The sequence below is a fragment of the Macrobrachium rosenbergii genome, chromosome 52 (genome assembly GCF_040412425.1).
Source record: "Macrobrachium rosenbergii isolate ZJJX-2024 chromosome 52, ASM4041242v1, whole genome shotgun sequence".
Taxonomy (NCBI): Eukaryota; Metazoa; Arthropoda; class Malacostraca; order Decapoda; family Palaemonidae; genus Macrobrachium; species Macrobrachium rosenbergii.
Window position 1 is genome coordinate 10,757,329 of NC_089792.1, and position 22,162 is coordinate 10,779,490.

Sequence of the window (22,162 nt, forward strand, 5' to 3'; positions counted from 1 at the left end):
TAATAATGAATAAAAGAGATTAACGTGCAGAAAATGTGTTATGAAAGGTTTTCATATTAGGAAAATTACAAGCTCATTTTACAATTTATTCTTTTTCCCTTTACGTTCGAAACAGCTCTTAAAATTTGCCTGAAAAAAATTATTTAATTTTTAAGAGCACAAACTCAACTATTGATACTTCAACGACATGCATTATTGTTTCTTGAAAAAGGCCACTAGAGCAATTTTAGCATTGTAATATATATATGTACATATTTTTATATCCAAAATAACCCTTTTTAAGTTCGCGATATCCTCAAACAATTTTCTCGGATCCAACTTTCTGCGAAACTGCATATTAATTTATTCTAAAATTTTTTTTTCTTCATTATTTTTATTTACATTCTCCATTACCTATTTCAGTAATTGCTTATTTATATTTTTCAGCGATCGTTTAATAATCTCATTTTAGTTATTTCTATTAGTGTTACTTTGTGCTTTCTTTTATTAAGATTTGGTAATATTATTAATATTTCCTTCAGTGCTTGTCTCTAAATAGTCTCCAATTCATTGTTTATCAATATTTTTTCAATTGATAGTTTACCTTCTTCTAATGAGTGACAAAATTGCATTTTTTGCTTCCCAAAATTCTTTCCTTCCAGTTTTAAATAATTTGTCGAGGATTGAAGGAAAGACCCTCCGCCATCATCATTATTTATGAAAAGTTCTCACTTACACTTGCATTTTTTTCCCAAAATTTCAAGTTTTAATTATTGCTTTTAATTGTTTAATAGTATTTTCAGTTGACGGTTTATTAATATCTTCCTCAAAGGGAGAAGATGGGAGGACAAAGTCGCCGATGTTCGAGCTGAAATGGAGAAGCACGGCGCTGATCTCTTGGTTCTGTCGGCCCTGGACGAGATCGCTTGGCTGCTGAACCTGAGGGGGGATGACATTCCCTATAATCCTGGTAAGATGTTGGAAACATAGGGCTCATATACTTACACACACACACGTGCATACATACACACACGTATACATATATATGTATATATATTTAATGTATACATATATATATATTTAGTTTATATTATATATATATGTGTGTGTGTATGTGTTAATGTAACATTTATATATACATTTACAGTATATTATATGTGTGTCTCTCTCTCTGTAACTCTCTTTATCTCTCTCTCTCTCTCTCTCTCTCTCTCTTCTTCTTCTTCTTCTTCTTCATACTACATGAATTAAAAAATGCTTATACCTTTAAGATATAAGAAGATGTACGTAATTTCCGAATGTATTATGGATGCGTGGGAGTCTCAGGTTACAGCCCAATGATTTACCAATCAAATTCCTCCTCAGTATGTTCAAGAATACTTGCAATTATGAGCGTCATATATTGACACCAACAAACTCATTTCATGTAACGCAGAAAAAGAGATTAACTGCATTATTATCGTCGACAGTATTCAGGAGTTACGTGATCATCGGGAAGAGGAGCATGGAGGTTTATCTCCCTCATGGCAAAATCACTCCTGCAGTAGATCACCACTTGAAAGTCAACCAGTGTGATGGTCAGGAGTGCGTTAGGTGAGTTTCTCGTTACCTGTTTTGAAAAAGAGGTATTGGAATTGTTAGTACAGATCTCGGAAAGTAATGAGTCATGTTTACTTTAAAAATGTTACTGTGGTAACTAGCTGTTGCACTGCTTAATTTCCTACTGTGGCATTTGACGCACTGGTACTAGAAGGTAACGTTATTCGTTGGTTGAAAACTTGCTCATTGGAAGGAGAAGTCTTGGAATTGTTTTAGATACATTGTTTGATAGTCATAAAAGAACAAAGAGAACTACAGAGTAAAATATTAATCTATTGTTTGGGGTGATTCTGTAAAACTAAAACGATGCAAATGTTATGAGAACGAGCTTATTTCTGTACAAGTTATTTTTGTTCTCATTTTCATGAGAATAAACACATGGCAAATAAATAAGATTCTCATACTGCAGTATAGTTTTTCACCAGGTGTAGAATACATTTCTACGTTCCACCCTTGTGAAAAATCAAATGAAGTCGTGGGAGCGTGCTTGGTTGTTGACTTTTCATTACTGACTATAGGAAATAAATCAGGATTCATTATTTCAAAAGTAAAGCACATCGAAAATCATCTGTTGCTCCAGCGTTGACAACAAAAATTTTATCATTTCAAAGGTACTTATGAAATAACTCAATAGTTTGACCGACTCAGGGAGGCCACCTTCATATTTAAGGGATTACATTGGGTATTCTGAAATCAGAATTCCAAGCAGCATAACAAAGGTATTGTACTAACAAGTTTCCCATTTCAACTACTGAGCGAAGTCGCCTCTTCTTTTGTATAGCCCATGGTCATTTTTTTCTTATCTTCCCAAAAACTCTGAATAGGATTTAGATAAAGACAGACGGCTCGCAACCCCATCCATTCATGAACTTGAAGTTTGTTGAAACAGATTAGGTTCATTTACGTTTTTCAAGAGATATAGGTTTCGTAATGAATTTAACTTGTTCATCCATCCTTTGCTTTCGCCATTTTTTCTTTCAATAACAGTCGTCACTTTCACCAACAGGATCAATGACTACCTGTCTGTGCTGGATCGGCTTCGCGCTCTCAAGTTAAAGAATGGAGTGAAGAAAGTGATGCTGCCTTCCAAGTTCTCCTACTCTGGTGGTGTTTCCTTTGCTGTATACTCAGCTGTAAGTCATGAATCAGTCTAATCATATTTCTCTGACAAGTGATGTTTCTCGAAATAATCTCAACGGGGACTTTCAAAGAAAAAGATGTTTTCAATCAATTTTTGCTGAAAAAGTCATACCCAGAATTTTTCAAGAACAAGTGATCCCTTGGAATATTAAACAAAGCGAATTTTATCAGGAGTAAAGCATTCTTCTTCTTCTTCCAGGTGCCTGAAGCTAAAAGGATTATGGCGACATCTCCAGTTCTGCTGATGAAAGCTCGCAAAAATCGGGTCGAGTCCCAAGGTATGAAAAATGCCCACATCAAAGATGCAGTTGCCCTTTGTGATTTCCTCTCTCTTCTCGAAATGGAGGTAAGTAACAGCATCGTGAAAACTTTATTATTAACAAGTTTTAAAGAAGAGAGAGACCCACTGTTCACTTTCAAGTTTCATGACAGGAACTTGAGAATATCTTTGTTTATTCTAATGGGGAAGGAGGATCCATTAAGTAAAATTTGTATTTCTGTCTTCTACTTGTTATAAAGACATTGTTACATATGAACAGTTTAGACAGTCCTGCTGTAGTTCACGATAGTTCCTGCTGTCATCTTCAGTGTCCATGTTTATGTTCTTGCATTATTTGATCCTAGTTAATGTACAGTATGGTCAATTTTTTTTTATTACACAGGTAAAAGATGGCAAATATTGGGACGAGTTTTCAGCCGCTCAAAAGGTGGAGGAATTCCGCAGCCAGCAGAAAGATTTCGTGACCACCTCCTTTGCCACCATCAGTGCCTTTGGCTCTAACGGGGCAGTCATTCACTACCATCCCCAGAGAGAAACAAACAAGCAAATTGACAACACATCCCTCTACCTTCTGGATTCTGGTGGACAGTACAAAGGTGAGAGATCGTCTAAGAGGAATCTGTTTTTCCTGCACCATTGTTCTTATTCAACTGAAATGTGTTAAAAGAAATGATATTTACCTAACATCTCCTACATTTACACTCTTTACCTTGCTGATATTTCTTTAAATTCTACTGATTTTCTCACAGATGGCACAACTGACGTGACTCGCACAATGCATTATGGCGAACCAACGCCTTATCAGGTTGAGACATACACGCGCGTTCTTCAGGGAGCAATAGACCTTGCAGGCCTTGTTTTCCCAGAGGGCACTGGAGATACCGACATTGACATCATGGCCCGCAGGTTTGATATCTATGAATTGGTTCTTTGTACATTTCTGTCGACTGATGCCTAAACTTATTTATAGAATTTGTAGCCCAAAGTCATATGAATTTTATGGTCCCGTCTTCCGAATGAAGAATATGTACGCAACTTAAAATATTAAATTTTAAGTTGAAGGTCAGGTAGACCACTTTCGAGATTATGCCAGGCATTGTTGTTTTCAGTGAATTCATGAGACTGGATCCCTGGTCTTTGAATTCGAAGGATCACCAAGTTATCTCCTCCTTTCTAGTTCTTTTGCCTTTACATAGAAGATCCTACAGATTCTTACTACCTATGCTGATATTCTTTTATGGTTCTGTTACATGAGCGAACGTCCCCACAGGAGGGGTGGTGCAATCGGTGCACCCTCTCGTGATGAACTGTAAGCATTTTTTCTTAAGTAATCGATGTTCATGCTATTATGAATAACCTACGAAAGAGAGGACTTTTGGATACCTTTTTTCTTACACCATTCTGCTTTCCGTGTCTGAATATAAAATTGATAAGTTACTCTGTCATGGTTGCATTCTTATGGAGACTTGAAAATAGTGGGTAATGTTGTAGGTTAAGTTCCCACCAGAGAAAGACATCTATAATGCATAGCTTTTGCTTCGAATCTTCTTCTTGTCGACCTTCAGTGTTGACAGCAGTTTCACTGAGTTACTTTTAACCAGTTTTCTTAGAAACAAGCAATTCGTGAGGGAGATGGGCATTAGCAGCATGGGAAAAAAGAACCACGCGTCAGTCTATTATTTACCATCAAAATTTCACCGACAAATTTTTTCCTGACTTGATTTTATTCTGTTTTTGGTTATCCTTGAATATGAATCCCAAAACCAAACAGCAAAAAGTGGTGAACTATAGTTCGAAGAGTGTTATGTAACTGTTGGACCATGCCACGACGTCTCTTCCAGTTCTTTAGGCATTATAGTTTTTTTTAATCATTGGGAACTTGTAGTAGCATATTTATAATGCTACAGACAACAATCAGCTGTAAAATGGATGCCAAAATTAGCATAAGCAACGTCTATAGGGAACTTATTTATTGTTAGAACATGAATGAAGAATAGCACCAACAATGGCTGATGGGTTGATGGCAGTCAATTAATGACAGTGGCCAGTGCAGAATGGTATCAGTATCAGTAAAGTTACAGAGGTAGCGTCTAGAAGCGGGACAATAACGTGAGATGGATGATAACACAATCATGAAGAAAATAACACCATTAACTAAAACTTCGACAAAGCCAGCAGCTATCCACGCCATCTACAGAAGACAACAGTTGATAACCAATAATTAACAAAAAATAATTAGCACTTGAAGAAGGACCAAAACAAAAGGTAGAGTACAACTTAGTAGAACTGAAGAGCCAGCATCAGCAGAGTCGAGAATTAACTGAACATCAGTTGACGAACTTGAAGAAGCGAGATTAGACTACCTCGGATGATGTGGGGAACTGGAGAAGGTACGAAACAAATGAACAAGTCTTGCTGAATGTCGATCCCTGCAACGCAGCTGGCAGTGAAGCATTAGACGTCCTATTTATCAACAGATGATTGCTATGGAGGAGGATGCCTTGATGATTAATTAGTATACTATAATTGGACCCTATAAGGAACACCTGCAGCTGTAGCTTAAGACTTTGATGATAAAAGTTGAAATATATCAAACAGCAAAGATCTGGCATTGTACTGTATTAAGCTTGGAGGCTCTGCTAACACTGACAATCACTCTGGTAAATCAAAATGAATATAAGTATGAGTAGGCTTACCATTATGTACTGATCATTTCTCTGATGCAAGATGACAATTTTGGTCAGTAAAAACAATAATATAATGAATGGTAAGTATTTCTTATGGGATGAATTGCATTGTTGCACACATTTAGAGAAAAGATTAACGTGTTACCAAATAACGAAATATCAGCAGTTAGGAAATTTTCTGACTTTGAAGCCTACTCACGAGAGCTAATGAAGTTTAATGAACTTCGTATACTATTATTGTTTTACAACTGTCATTTTTTTTATTTCGATCATAGTAGATACATCATATACTGTAATCAGTTAATAGCTTCGCACGATTTTTCATCTTCAGATTTCCCAAACAATGACAGCAAAGAAAAGCCAATGATGTATGTTTTTTATTTAACTTTATAATACTGATTTATAAATCTGTACCTCTGATACAATTTGTTTTAGGCATAATCTTGATTCTCATTTATTAATAGAACCTCTCCCAAACCTTTCAACAGGCAATTGTATGAAGTTGGTCTGGATTATCGTCATGGAACTGGCCACGGGATTGGAATGTTCCTGAATGTTCATGAAGGTATATAATGTTTCTTTTGTTTTGTGATAATGTCTTCATCTATAATGCTGTTTAGGACAATATAAAAGAACTAATATTCTATCTAGGTTACTATGTAACTACAGTAGATCTGAAGGTGTTCTATCCTATACTGTGTTCGTTCATATATGCATAATACTTCACGAATCCTTTTGAAAAACCTTGAATCCAAGGAAACAATATTTTTGCCCCAAAATAATCCAGCTTTCGAGAGGAAATTTATTAGACCAAAGTTCATATCTGGAGATTTATTTTTATCTTCCATTTGTATCATCAGTCCAATAGAGATGAAATTAAACTGTCAGCAATGTAGTGTCTGGGATTTTGGAGCTAACAGAGACGGGAATAGGATTCACGTTGGCCGATTATCTCATGTTTAAATTTGACCCTCTTTTCTTTCATCTTTCTAACTCTAAGACTCGAAGTGGTCTTAAAACTGCAGAGGTTGACAGCTCAAGATTCACTAACAATTAGAGGATGTAGACTATGAGAGGAGAAATTAAACAGAAAGTAAACGTCGGGTTGCAGACTAAGTAGACATGAAACATAAAGTAAATGAATAACTGGTGTTTTTGCCGTAGAGGCTCAGCCAACCGTAACGCCAGCGTTTATTTTCTTATGATGGCAAGTTCCACATCTGATAGTCCATAAGGAATAGCAAATTTAGAAGCACGCCAGATTGTGGAAGATGAGGATCTCATATACTGGTTTATTACCCAATGCAAAGTTCCCTTATTGTGGTGAATTTTCAGAGATTGAACGAAATGGCAAAAAAAATGGAAGTGTGGACAATTTTCTGAATAAAAATCTATTAATTGCTTTCTTTTTGGAAGGATGGAATTTTTGCATTGGCTTTAGGTAAAGTTTCTGAAGTTAGAAGTCAACATTGCTCTTACAGATAATACAAATCCAGGAGTATTATCCAAGAGTAAAATTTAACATGCAATGCCTTTTACCCAGATTTTGCACTGTAGAGAAGTGTTGTTGGTACTGTATAACATTGAAATGTAATGAAAACATGCGTAAGGTAGAGAGCAGGAAAATGAATAAAAGATGCATTGTAACTGCAAACTTTGCTATCACTAGAATTAGGCAATGGTAGATTCCATTGAGACTCCAAGGACAGTAGCTAAACCACAATGAGCCCAGTTACTAAATTGGGATTATAAATAATTCCTACTAGCCCAGGAAACCTTGTTGACAGTTTAACTTCATTACTGTGGAGCTCTGATACTGTCTGGCGAAGAGAATTGGTCTCCACAGGAAAATCTGGAATTGATTTCCTCAAGAAAGCTGACAGATTGAGTGCTAAAATATGATATACAATTGTCTTACGTAAATTATTTTCTGCGATAAAGTGTACCATGTGTTAAAAAGTGGTTTGATAAACAGTGTGGTTTCTTTTTAATTTTAACAGCTCCCATTCAGGTCAGAATATATGGAACAGAAGAGCATAAATTTGAAGTTGGACATTTCTTCTCTGATGGTAAATTATTTACAGTAGAAAACTGTTTCTTGCAGCTAGCACGTTCTTTAGTGGCACGTATTTTACAAGTGACATCGCATTTTCTTTTGCATGGTATCTTAATTTTCTGTTTTTATCTTTATTTTCCCAATTTTGAAAGTTTGTTAGCTGCTATGGTATGTTTGATGAGCCTTAGCAGTCTAATATGCACTATCTTACTATCATTCTGACTATGACTACTTTTTTTTATCAAATGACCCCTTTTTCAGGGCTCCAGAATCATCTGTGAGCAATGACAGGATCATAATGCTGTGACTCCCATAACGATACAATGTTTTTCCTCTTCATTTGTCTGTTTCCAAAGACGAACATGCAGCACTGTAGTTATTGCCTTATAGAATAGTTGCATATTGTGCCCGCTTGTACATTGACACCAACAACTACTTAGTGACGAATCAAGAGACGAAATGAAAGGAAAAATTAATAAAAATCTTTTTTATTTAATCATTCTATGAAAGATTAAACTGTAATAATTGAACTGATTAAGAGTTGAAGCACTTATCTGTAACGTTTGTTTCCATCCAGTAGAATGATGTTCGGTAACGTCTTAATTGATGCCTGGGACCGTAAACTAATGATCTCTTTTATCGTGTGAGAAATGTTTTTGTAAATACTTTGCTTCAAAATGGTTTTAATCAACTTAGCTGACGTGGAAATAACATTTATGAGCTCCTGAAGGATTTCTGTATCTATTTAAAATCAATTTTATGAATCTTTAATGATCTTGAGTCAGCCAATGAAATGAAGTTGTTTTTTATTGTTCATTGCCCCTTTTGACAAGGGTAGGATGAAATTTCCAATATTTGAAATGTCTGGCATTTGACTAAATGACGGATTCAACTCCTCGGATTCCTTCAGGACATGTGTCAATTAATGTTTGTTTTGAGTAGCTTCTAAAGGAATATTTTAATCATTTAGCGTTAACATTTTCACCACTTCACATCTTCATGTCATTTTATTCCACATTGCATTGCATGTTTAGTTAAGTCTGTATGCGTTTGTGCATGCTGTACACTTTTACCTGTTTCATTTTGACCACTGCAATCATCATTTGCCACTTTTGATGTGTAACTGTATTCTTTCCTTGTAGCTTTTGAGCATGAATACCGCCTAAACTACTTTGGATCCCATGGTAAGTCCTTTCTCTGAATGTTATGGCGCCTTTCGTATGTTTGTATAGATTAGTATCACTAAAGATTCTCAGATCAACCATGAAATTGCAGAGAAATGGGACAGATTCCTGACCCCATAACGAAAAATGTCTTTAAAAAGGTCTTTGATATTATATATCGATTTTGGATCACAGAATTTGCATTACTCATAAGCACATGAAAGAAAAAAATTCCTACCGTATCGTAAATCACTGGAAATTAAAACTCCACCATTGTTTGACTCATTATAAAAAAGTAAATTGTACTTTTTTTATAAATGAATTGTCAGATATGTGGAAAGGATTCCAGTATCAACAAACCTTCCGATTTTTTAATCGTCTTTTGATTGTACCAGTTTCCCTGACTTTTTCCTTTTAGAATTGTTATGATCTACAGCAACTGTGGCCGTCTTGAGCAGACGGCATCGCAAAAAATAATCACCATGATCTACAGTCAATTATGCAAGAAGTTATCCTCATATGTTTCTAAATAAGATCAAATCATTAATTTCTGCTTACGCGTTCAAGATAGTTTTCCAATTATTGCTTTTTTTTAAGGATTTTTATTTTCTTGGCATTTTCAAAACTGGTGCAAATATTTTAGTCTGTTATGTAGTACATTATTCATTCATTACTGCCCATATTATCTGAAACCTTGATAGGCATCTGTCCTACTACAGTAATTAGCTATCAAGAAATTTTTAGATTTTTATCATGAGAAAATGTTCTTATCTTTCCACGAAAGAGGTTCCTTTAAAGGCAGTGGGCACTTTATTAGTATGAAAGGTCTTTCTGAAATGTGGAGGCTCCACTATTTTATTTGGGTCACAGCTAAGGTCCTTTATAAGAAATTCTTTAAGCTGATATCACTCTGAGGCTTTTTGATCTTGCATTTTGATTTTCTTTAGTGCAACGCACTGTGTGACATTAGGAAGCTACAATTTAAAAGCAGTTTCATGATTGTTTACTGAGATTTTCTGTGCTCTATATAAATTGATTTTTATGCTGTTACATTGCCTAAAATTTTTTCTTGTGTGATTAGGAAATTTTTAATGAAATCAGAACCACAGATTTTGCAGAATATAGCCATGCAAGTTTTACATTTCTCAACTTTGAAGAAAGGGTATACAATAGCATAGTTTAGAATTGCTGCTTAGAACTCATTTTTACAGTAAGTGTTTTACATACAAAATTAATCAAATTAAGTTCATAAATACCTTTAATACAGTCTGTTTGTCTTAATTATTGACAATCCTTTAATTATTAAAAAAATTAATTTTGTGTTCAATTCTACAGAACCTGGATTCTACCAAGACAACGAGTTTGGGATTCGCCTGGAGACTATCTTGACGGTTGTGAACAAGGAAACTCCCGTAAGTACGGTATATGTTTTGCTCTAATTCACTGAGATTTCGTCCCCTGGTGTTTTGTGTCGCATGAGCTGATAAACTTGACTCTTCAGGATATACTGTTTGTTCTGCATTACACAAATTTTCATGTTTGTTGATTTTTGTATTCGATATACAGTATACACTCACGTCGGGATCGAACCCAGGTCTCTCATGGATATATTACCCATATATAAGTCTAAAAGAAGTTGGAACCTATAACTGCATATACCTGGGCAAGCTAACTATCCCGGCGTATATATCTGTACACGTGATTGTGTGTTGATGATTTCTATCTTATTCACTCAGAATGATAATTCAATGAAATGTTGTCTATTGGGTCATTGCTGAGTCAAAAACTATGCAAGCAGTTTTGCCCAGACCTGAGTTGCTCTATAATTCTTTTACATTGTATGGCCCAGTGGGTAACGCCCTTTAACCACCTGAGAGACCTGAGTCAATCCCGGAGTCAGTTCTTAAACACATTGTGTTGATGATTTCACTATATATATGTATATTTATATATATATATATATATATGGGCTATATATTTGTATACATGACTTTAGTAGACAACTTCAACCATCAAATGGGTAAACAGTAATAAATAGGCTTTTATACAATAAAAACAACATGAGTCCAAAATAATCAGTGCACAATATAAATCTGAATGAAGGGTGTCTTCAGTTACTCAGACGAAATCAATATTATCCCTTTATCTCTTATATATATATATATATATATATATATATATATATATATATATATATATATATATATATATATATATATATATGTATATATATATATATATATATATATATATATATATATATATATGTGCACTGATTATTCTGGACTCAAGTTGTTTTTATTGTATAAAAGCCTATTCAGTTACCCTCATGAACTGCACTAAATTCCAGCCCACGTGAAAAACAGTAGTGAAACATTTTTAAGAACATCCATTGTCTCAGGATTGTTAAAGTTCGAATGTAATTATAGTTAGCGTCTACACCCATCTTTTATCATGAAAATTAAGATTAGACTGAACAGGCATACGATTATGTGACCAGATTTCTCCTATGTTCTTTGTGGTTCGGATTTTGACCTTAACCTCTTTTGTGCAGAATTCTGTTATATCAAATTTCTCGATTTCTCGTTACTAACGGACTATTTGAAAATCATCTATAATTTTTCACTTTATTCATTGGTTTCCTAACATTACTAGAGCCAATTGAAAATAAACATTCAAGGTAAGACATGCCAGTTTGTCACTTTTGTTAATGATACGACGTTTAACAAGGGAGAGATTGAACAATCCCATCAACTCAGTGAGTTGCTTAAGCTTATCTGTTATCCTGATTTTCTGTTGACACAGTTTAAAGGTTTAAAGGTATCTCATAGGCAGCAGAGGCAAGGGACAAGCCATTGCAATGTTCTAGAGACCAAACATAAGCACACACAGATAAGCGCAAATCGACAGTGTTATCTTCGCTTAGTGATATCTTCAATAATGATGATACAAAGCAATCTAAAGAAATATAAACCAATGCGTCAAGTGAAGGGATATTCAATGAAATGAAATTCAAGATCAGTTCTAAATAAAGGAGTATACTGAACAAAAGAACTTGCTAAAGATGTCTTAAAATTAGAAAATGATCATTTATTTCAATTTAACGTTATTGAACATCTTGACTCTGGTCCAAATGTATGAACAGGAATATTTAATGTCATGTTATATCTAAATACTTATGCTTCTGTAATGAAATAAGCTTCTTTCTCTTTGATTTTCCAGTATGAGTTTGACAAGAATTCATTAGGCTTTGAGCCAGTGACTCTGGTACCATTCGAAGAAAATCTCATCAACTTCACAATGCTCACCAGCAAACAGGTATGGTACTTGATACGGTTCTGTAGAAAAAAATTGTCAGAAATTTAAGATCACTCTCTGTTGTTAGCAAATTTATTTTGGGACAATAAATCTCATGCACAGTTAAAAATATTTCATGGAATTCGAAGGCATTCAAACTGTACTGTCCTATTCTCGCTTTCTTGTAGGGAAAAACTGTATCACCTTTCCGTTCCTGATAAATGAAAGTAGGCTCTTTTAGGCAAATCAGAAGATTTCATTTTTAAAAGTTTTCCGCTTTATTTGCAAGAATATTTGCAATCCAGGACCACCATTCTGTAGTTGGAAGCCCATTTTCACATTCCATTATGAAACTTCATTATCCAGTAGCTTAAAGCTAATGATACTCGTTTCTTCGAAGGTTTTTTTTTGGCAAAATTCTCCCCAGAAACGAGGGCTTCTTTAATAACGCATTCCTCTGGAATAACAACTTGTACTGTAAATACTATTTACCAAGTGATGGAAGTATTTCAGTTCTATAAACTATTGGACTAATAGACACCTCCAGTGACAACTTCCTCAAATCTGCAACATGTCAATGCATCACTAATTATATCTCTGCAGGATAGCAAGATGAACACAGTACCAGAAATTTTATGCCTGCCAAGCATTCGGTACCAAGAGTGTATTTTACGAATCTCAATATTTTGACCCGACCAGAAATGACGAAGAAATAACCCTATTCCACCCCCTCTTCCTTTTATCTCTTCTTGTCATAGTGTCAGTGGCTCAATAATTACCACGCCCACGTGAGGGACATTGTGGGCAGAGAGCTCATCGCCCAGGGGCGGAAGCGAGGCTACGATTGGCTGATCTCCAAAACGGAACGACTGCCCTGCGTCAGCGATAAGTTCAACTACGCCCCAGGCAAGTCAAGATCTGATTATACTGCAGCTCTTACGTACGGCCGTGCTGCCGGTGGGCCCTCCGGTATTAATCCGTCATTACTGGTTGTCTTGGTAGCTGGTGTTCAAGCTCTGAGACAATTCTCAGGGCACTAGTGAAGCGATCATGACAGTGGAAGTTGTAGCTTGGCTTCTGTAGATAGGAAATGTGCTTTTATGTGTATAATGTTTGGATAGACAGCCAATTTTTATGTATTTTGATATAATACATTTCTCTTACAGTGCAATGCATTATTTCAGAAGTCTTTTACTCAACATGATGAGAATCCTTCCTTGAGGGGCTCATCGTGGTTCAAAAAAGCAAGGTTTTTGTGCGCATATTATTGGATGTTCTACTACGAAAAAAAAAACAAAAACAAAAAAGTTTGTTACCCTAATGCTAAAGTAAGTCTGTTTCTATAAAGTCATCGTCATAAAGAATAATTTATTTTAATGGTCTTACTTTTCTACATGACTTTGAAAATGTTCATCTTTCCTAAACATCCATGGTATGTTGCTTGTATATTGAACTCCCAGTGTAAGTTGCAAAGCATACAATTATTTTGTGTGGTTTTATTACTGAACTGGATAGTGTAAGAATGTTTTAGATTAATCGTAGCTGGTTATTTAGCATCCAGTGATTGACGAGAGCCAATGAATCTTCTGTGAAAAGAATGACAGTGTCAAGCCTTTGCCAGCCGGTAAACAGCACCTGTAGACAGCAAGAAACGGGGACCAGCAGGGCGTTGTTTCACAGAGCAAAACATTGTGATTAACTCCATCAAATTGTCTCTGAAAGTGTTTATCAAAAAGAATTTCATCTTTAATTCAAAGTCCATTAAATTGCACTTAATCAGAACAAAACCATGTCATCTTTTCTAGAAAACTGCTTGAGAAAAATGTTTGTTTTGAGCAATTGAAAGTGTTAAAAGCTTACCTCTGTTACAGTCATATAGAATCCACTGCTGTTTACTGTTTCGAGTCAGGAAGTTTATGAGAAACAAGGTTTTGCTTTACGTGAATCCCTGCTTATAGTCATTATGATTTTCATGTTATTGTGGCAATTAAATGATTTTTACTTTTGCATACTGAATGTAATTCTGTGTAGTGTATGATTCCTGTATGGAAGTTGATTTCATTGAACTTTTGTAACTGAAACAAATGCTGTTGTTTTCCACATCCGTGCGAGATTTTCAAAGGACTCGACTGTATTTTGTATGGTTGCATATGGATACAACCGCACAACTCTTACCAAAGACTGAATGAAGGTACTGTTTGTGACATTTCACGCACTTTAGCAATAAGCTGTAATATTTATATATCTCCGCTGTACAGTGCTTGTCGTTTGTCGGCTCTTTTGTTACTTGCTAAGGTGGTTACCGAACATTTTCTTTACTTTTCTCAATTGCAGTTTCGATGTTCATGTTGAAAGTTAGTTCACCTGGCCAGTAAACCAGATAATAAGTCTCTCCGAACTTTTCTTGAAAACGAGAAGAGAAACAGTGACAGAACAGAATAATAAAAATAATATTTCAACGTTTTAAAAGCTTCTGTGTTGGACGCTCCCATTGTGGGTTTGTAAGTGAATTTAATACCAAGAGTCTCGGTCAGTGGTTCTAGATGCAGTGTCCCTAAATTTGCCAAACTATTTTCAAGTCGTAGAACTAAAGGTTTGATGAGTCGAATCTCTATTAAATGGTGCTTTGTTTCATAGACCTGAAGAGGAGACCATTCTAGTACTTATTTTATCCTAGTATCATGAATATGCACAATACGAAAGACAGTAACTGATTAGGCATTGTATTCTACTGTTCAAGAAATGATGCTCGAAGGGATAATTTTATTGCTTAAGAATGACAATACATTCCAGTTTCATTATATCCTTGATTCTCAAAGACAGCGGCAATGCGTGATCTCATGTTTTTTATAACCCTATGTTCTGGATCACTTTGGCATTTTCCCCCCTTTATTGGGAATTTTTCTTTCCACTCTTTGAGTTTAGAAGTGAGGTGCCAATTGACGTATGTGGTAACTTCTAAATTTCACCATAGCAATAGCTTATCAGTTAACATTCAGTTCATGGATATGGCAAAGAGAAATTGCAGATAAAATTTCATGTAATATGTTCGGAAATAATTTGAAAGTCGATTTATATTTTGTGCATGAAAAAGTGTATCTTCATTTAGTGATATTTACCTTCGTAAGATAAATTTTTTTTTAGTATAACTGATAAGAAATGAAATTTTAATTATCAAAAGAGTGGTAGGAAAAGGTTGTGTTGTATCAAATCGCACTGAATTACTAGGAAAATAGAATCTAATTTTGCGCAGAGTACCAAACAAAATTCACAGCTTTGTCAAATCAGTCCATTACTTTGATCTTTCCAATTTTGTTTTCTGAGTAAACTGTGTTGTTTGATTTAGCAATTCAGTTAGATGTCACAGATTTTATTCTCGTAAGCAGGAAGGTCATAGCAAAATAGTCATTGTCCTATTTTAAATGGTCTGAGCGATAAGGAGTAATGATTCTCTTGCAGATTTAAGTCCATTTGAAAATTATTGGCCGTAAGGCCATACTGACTATGTGCTGTACTGTAATGACATACATTAATGCAGAGTGTATTTGACAATGAAAGAGGTCTCTCCCTCCCTTCCGTGTGTGAGGAGGGGTGCCTATCTGCTTTTAATGAATCGTCTAAAAGTGTAGTTCTTGAGAATGTTTCATGACAATTAGCAGCAACAGTGGCCCATGTAATTTATGATGTATAGATGGTACCATACATGTTTATACATAAAATTTGTACATAAAGCTGGTAGAGTGTAATGTGATGTTATCCTCATCCTTCACACTAATCTATAATCAAATATTCAAACACCAAATTTGACCACTTATCAGAAATGGTTGTGAACCCCTTGAAACTATAATTAGTGTATACAATACATGGATCTATCAGCTGACAACAAGACTTTTCCATCACGAAAATTTATTGGAAACTGTTCATCTACCGTTACCTTTGTTATGAGTTCGAATTCATTCTGTTTTGATGTGGATGTTGAAAGTGCTGTTGTCACATTCTTCACCTGTTCTTTGAAAGCACTGTTGTCACATTCTCCACCTGTTCTTGTACTGTTCATAATATGTAGATTCTCACATTTTCCTCCATTTCAAGACCATTTTTTCATACATCTGGCCAGTAGTATTTTCAGCTTTTATTTTTCCTTTTTCGCTGAAAGTAGTTTATCATCCTCTGCATCTGCAAGCATCACTCAAAGCGTTTTTTTTTTTTTTTTTTGTATATAAAGACCCCATCTTTTAGTTATTTAATTGCTGTACAATAATCACTAGGGGTATTCACCACCTGTTTTGTATCTTTGTTTTGCTAATATATGGGTGCTTTTACTTTTAGATTAATATGCTCTGTCCTGAAGTTCCGCTTCATTTAGGCTTCATTCATGGGGTTGCTGGTCAGTTTGCTTGTACAGTATAATGGAGAAAATATAAACTATCCACAGATCTTTGTAATATATAAGTTGTGATAACGACATAACATGTCCATTGTCTTAATAAAATATACAAAGAAAACTAAATTTTGCCTTTTCTGTTGCACATTTTTTTCTCTACAGACGCCCATTCTTATGGAAATGATAGGCAAGCAAATAAAATGGAAAACTGCTCTATTATTCATAATTGCTAAATGTGGGGTGCAAGATTACCCATTCACCCACAAGAACTGTAATCTACCTATGAACACATTGAGGATATTCATAGCTAGGAAGAAAAAATCTCTAACAAAATGTAGGGCTACAGACTGAAAGGTTCATAATCTCATTTTTAATCTTAGGATATTCCCATAATGACTCCTCTAGCTGCATACACTTGTAAATCATTCAAAATTAAGTAATGCCAAGTGGTAACGTAAGTATGGTGCCATATTGTAGTGATCTCCAGCAGGTTTTCGTCTCACTTTTCTGGATAAATTTGTCTTTTCTTCAGTTTTGTATTTGGCGATTCTTCCTTTGTTGTTCAGTTTTCTAATGTTAGAGCAAATGTAATCCTGAGACCCATCCTTTTTATTTGTTGTCATGCTGCTAATCTTGGCTCAGTCTCAGGCTGTGCAGTGCATCAGTTCTGGCTAGTGTTGGGACTGATGCAGGCTCTGGTCTGAGACAGAGATCATTACTGTATTCATCCCCGTAGAGGGTAGTTCCGTCAATGCCCCTGACGGGGTACAAAGTAGGCGGCATTACTAAAGGTTCTTTGCAGAGTCCCTTCGGCCCCTAGCTGCAACCCCTTTCATTCCTTTTACTCGACCTCCATTGATATTATTTTTCTTCCATCTTGACAGGTCTATCCATCCTCTCCTATCAATTATTTCATAGTGCAACTGCGAGGTTTCCCTCCTGTTACACCTTTCAAACCTACCTACTCTCAATTTCATTTCCAGCGCTGAATGACCTCATAGGTCCCAGTGCTTGGCCTTTGGCCTAAACTCTATATTCCATTCCATAACTGTATTCATGTGCAAATTTAGGGGCATTGTTGGTGGTCCTTTCTCTTATTTCCATCCCACATTGATTACTGTAGAGACAAGATGATCATTCTGCATTTATTCAGGTGCCTTTAAGATTCAGAGGAATGACTTGTGAGCAAGAGGTTTTCTGTATTGCGACAAGTTTTTTTTTTGTATTACCTCTAATATCTGAATTGCTTCCGTTTAGCAATTTCTTCCTTGTGGATGGTCTGCTCATTTTATGTCACATGTTTAATGTTTACACATGAAGAGTCCCTGTTTATTACCAGAAATTCAATTCCATAGGTATTTTTTCAAGTTCCATTTTATTTGCAAAAGTTGGGCAGTTTTTTTTATCGTGCTGGTCCTCTCTGAGGCAAAGAGTTTGCACTAAACTGACAGAGAAAATGTAATAATTTAGGTATTCCAAATCACCCAATATGTACTCAGTAGATTAGAAATAGCTCTTGAAAATGAAAACAAGTAATTTTTTAAACAAGAGTAATAAATTTAGAAATCCATTTGTAAAAGAACAGCAGTATGCAGCAAAGAGCAAGCTAAAATTAGACATAGTATACTAGGAAAACCAACCCATAGGGATTACATTTACATCTATACAGTATACAAATTTCTTTCAGTCTAATAACCTCTGTTAATAATTGATGTGGTACAGGATGCAATGATTCTGATCTCTGTTTAGTATCCATTAAGGACCAGTACACCTGTAGCATAGGAATTTAGCATTTTTCCTACACACACTCAAGTGTTACACACAACATCGTGTGTCCTGGAATTCTCATTACGAAGCATTTTAAAAAGATCTTTTTTTTACCTTCATTTAATCAGAAAAAATCTACTATTATTTATCAATGATTTCAAAAAAGTGCTGAGGATTGCATAAGAAAATCTACATCCTTATGCAAGATGAGAGAAACGCGTGCAAAAGTAAGTAGAATATAATCCTTTGGTGTATTTCTGTGCCCAGATGTGTTGAAGTTCACTGCACCAAAATTCAATTGGATGGAATGCTTTAGTTTTTTCTAAATTCTGCATGCAATCTCTTCTGCAAACATATACAGACCATATAATTTTTTTGTTTTTTTAGCAGCTATGTAATAACTATCACCAAAATTTTATTTAAGGGAGATTTGGAAAAGTTTGCCATTAGGTACCTCTCATACATAAACAATATTACTGTCTGCTTTTTCTGTTCAAGGAATATTTCTTCTTACTGTATAACTGTTCCTTAGAAGGTTGAAAAGGAATCACCAGGGTTTGTAAGATATGATTTTAGTTGGAGGTACGAGACCTAGTATAAGAATTCGTGTTATTAATACTAAAATTCCCCAGCAAGTGATAAAGCAAGCTACCCTTACAGGAAAATAAGAGAATTAATTTAAATCGGGGTTGGGTTTATTGTCAGAAATTACAACAGGAATTACAATTTGGCCGAGAACAAGCTGCCATTGTCTTCATTTATAATTATGTCATTTCCTTCTAAAAGTGTTTATAAAACATTACAGTCATTTGATGGGAGATCACTTATCGATATCCAGTTTATTTTATTCGATTTATATCTCTGTCAGTCTTTTATATAGCAATGAACCCCAGTTACATATGCCGTTCTCATGATCGTTTTCATGCGAGCGTAGTATTAAAACGCAATTTTATGGCTTTCTCGAATGATGAGGGTTATGGAGGGGAATTATTATGTCCGTGGAGAGACCTCCTGGTTTACTGTAATTCTTTAGTTCAATGCAGTATGTTCGATGAAGCCAGATGACTGAAAATTCAAAGTTCGGTTTCCGCAAGGTGATCGTCACTACAAAGGTAAGTCACTTTCCTGTCGCATAAATATTTTTAGATTAAATCTTTTAGAAATTTAATTTTTGATCATTGACCTCCCATGAGACATTTAATTAGAAGTAATTTCAGAAAAATAATCCTCTTAACTCTTAAAACAGTGGTTCCTTGTTGACAGAGTTTGTCAGCTAGGTATCGTATTATAGATTCTCAGCGCTCTCAGAGTGGTGTGGGAGCCTTTAAATCAGTTATAAGACGATTATTGTCTATCAATGCACTTCTAGTATCTAATCCCCTTTCATTTTTTAATAATTTCCATTATCCTTTGTCTAAAGTCATTTCAGAAAATGCCAAACAATGTCAAGGAAAATTGCTTCAGGTCTTGTTTCTGAATATTCATTGTTTTGTTGACTCTGAAGACGTATATGTTGCGTGATGCTGCTTTTAAAGCTATAAATGAAAATTTGCAGCGAAAAAAATGTAAATAAAGCTTTAGTTTGATTTAAAATGCTGTCTCGCTAGTTTTTCTGATGGCTTGCTTTATCACTTACTTGAAGAATCAATCTCATACATATAAGATAGTGTTTATTATTTACCCACAACTGACTACAGTATATAAAACATTGATTCTTTTTCACCGTACGGAACAAGTTGAGGAGAAGTATTCTTTTTTTTTTTTTTAACAAGACCTACATCTTTCTTCTTTCCTGCTACAAATTGATGAGGATTTTTCTTTTTTCTGTTCAATACTTTCCATTGTGGCTGAAAGAACTTACAAGATTTACATAAACTTGTGAGAAATGTTGGTGCACTCACAAAAAAATCAGTTACAACTTTTATCTCTGTCAACTTTTGTTTAACCCTTCAAACGCTGTTACAAGAACATTATTTTCTTAGAGGTAATACTATCCATTTATCATCATGCGCATATGTATTTCCGTTGATTGTTACTGTTAGTTAATTTAAGATCTCTTTGGTATATTGCCTTTCATAATATCGTCTTGTGAATATTGTACATACAGGTTTCTGTTTATTGTAGATATATAGACATAGAATATCGCCTAGGCATCTTGGTAATATCTGATTTTCATCATGATGACAATATTTTCCATTGCGTTCGCTTTTTCTCTTATCTATTTTTTGGTTTCATATTGCGCAGCCATTTTGCTTATGTGTATAGAAGTTGTAGCTTCGTTGTATCTTTAAGCTCTTGTATATTAATATTTATATAGCCTACTTTTTAGCAAAAGTTTTTTTTCATGATGCATGTTCATTCATTTATTTTAGGCTCCTACTTGTTTCTGTTAAGCTTGTAATCAATTATTTAGATAAAACCGATGTAACTGGTGTTAGGGCTCTAGTAGACGTCCATATTTTGCCGTCGTTTTGTTTTTTTTTTCTCTTCAGGTTCTGCAAAACAGATTTAGGCTATATTAGTGTTACAAGGTTTGTACTTCGTGAGTCATTACTAAGCCAATTGTACCTATAATGTTATATTCCTTATCGCTGCTTTACCCTTAAAATAACCCAACCATGTTCTGCTCTCATGTTGTCATTGCTACCGGTGTCAAAAATAGGTTCCCTTTGCCCCTCTGCCCAGCATACACACACACACACACATACACCCATGTCAAGAAACAGGCCTTTATTATCCATTTTATTTTCCATTGTTTAAAGCTAAGCTACCACTCTTATATTTCAGTAAGTCTTAACACTTTTATTAAGTGCAGGTCCTTTAACTTACTATTTAATCTAGCGGTTCAAGTAAAGATGTAATGCAGTACCACCCTAAAGCAATTCTTGTATTTTAAAATGTACTTACATTTTAACTATTTATTTATTAGTTTGTTTATTTTTTATTTTCTAATAACTGATCTCTTCATTCTGTATCTCCTTTTACCTTCTGTTTCTTCTTTCTAATGAACACCATATTCTTTGGAAGCTTGAATTTCAAGTCAGTGGCCCCTGTGGGCTTGTTCCTTATGAATAGGGTTCATCTTCTGAATAATAATAATAATAATAATAATAATAATAATAATAATAATAATAATAATAATAATAATAATAAATATATATCTTCTAAATATTAACTTTTGAAAATATTACCTTCAAAAGACATTTGAAGTATTAATTCAAAAATCTCCAAATTCAAGAAAAATTTATGAGACTATCTTTCAATGTAAGCATTTCAGAGGTTCTGTTAATAGTCAAGATGAAGAAAGTTTTGGAAATTAGACAATTGTAGGTCTTCTGTGGTATGAATCACAATGTTTAATCTATGTATGATTAATTTTGTAATATCTTAACCAACCATAATTCAGTTATGGTATACTTTATCGTGTTTGAGTCCTTACTAGTGAAACTATGAATTTTTTTAGCATTCTTTTATTATTGTAGCCTGGAGTTCCGTTTTAATTCTGTCAACTCTATAACACAGTTTGCTCTCCTGTTAACATAATATTGAGCATTTTCCTCATTACTCATTGCAGTACAAGGTCAATTCTCTTCCCTCACCCAGTGTACTTTTCATGAGCCAAATATTGCATCTCTGGCTAAATGTGTCATCAGTGACGAGTAAGTAATTCCTTCATATCAGTCAGTCAGTTCCGCACTGTTAGGATTCTGTTTGCTTCACTCAAGTTTTAAGTCCTCACTATTGGCAGTGCTCCGACTCTGTATGAATATTGAAAATTGCTCGTAAACAGACAGGGATTGAGGGTTTTTA

At 34.8% G+C, this 22,162-nt stretch overlaps 1 protein-coding gene across 1 annotated transcript in view; it reads left to right on the forward strand.

The window, feature by feature from the left end:
• LOC136833851 (uncharacterized) overlaps positions 1–22,162 on the forward strand; it is a 339,235-nt gene that overhangs the window by 283,016 nt on the left and 34,057 nt on the right. The window contains exons 7-17 of the mRNA XM_067096153.1: positions 812–949; positions 1,449–1,572; positions 2,585–2,711; positions 2,918–3,064; positions 3,381–3,594; positions 3,748–3,904; positions 6,174–6,250; positions 7,686–7,754; positions 10,240–10,316; positions 12,127–12,222; positions 12,960–13,240. Of these exons, the coding sequence (XP_066952254.1) occupies positions 812–949; positions 1,449–1,572; positions 2,585–2,711; positions 2,918–3,064; positions 3,381–3,594; positions 3,748–3,904; positions 6,174–6,250; positions 7,686–7,754; positions 10,240–10,316; positions 12,127–12,222; positions 12,960–13,240 (1,507 nt within the window). The remainder of the gene's footprint in view (positions 1–811; positions 950–1,448; positions 1,573–2,584; positions 2,712–2,917; positions 3,065–3,380; positions 3,595–3,747; positions 3,905–6,173; positions 6,251–7,685; positions 7,755–10,239; positions 10,317–12,126; positions 12,223–12,959; positions 13,241–22,162) is intronic.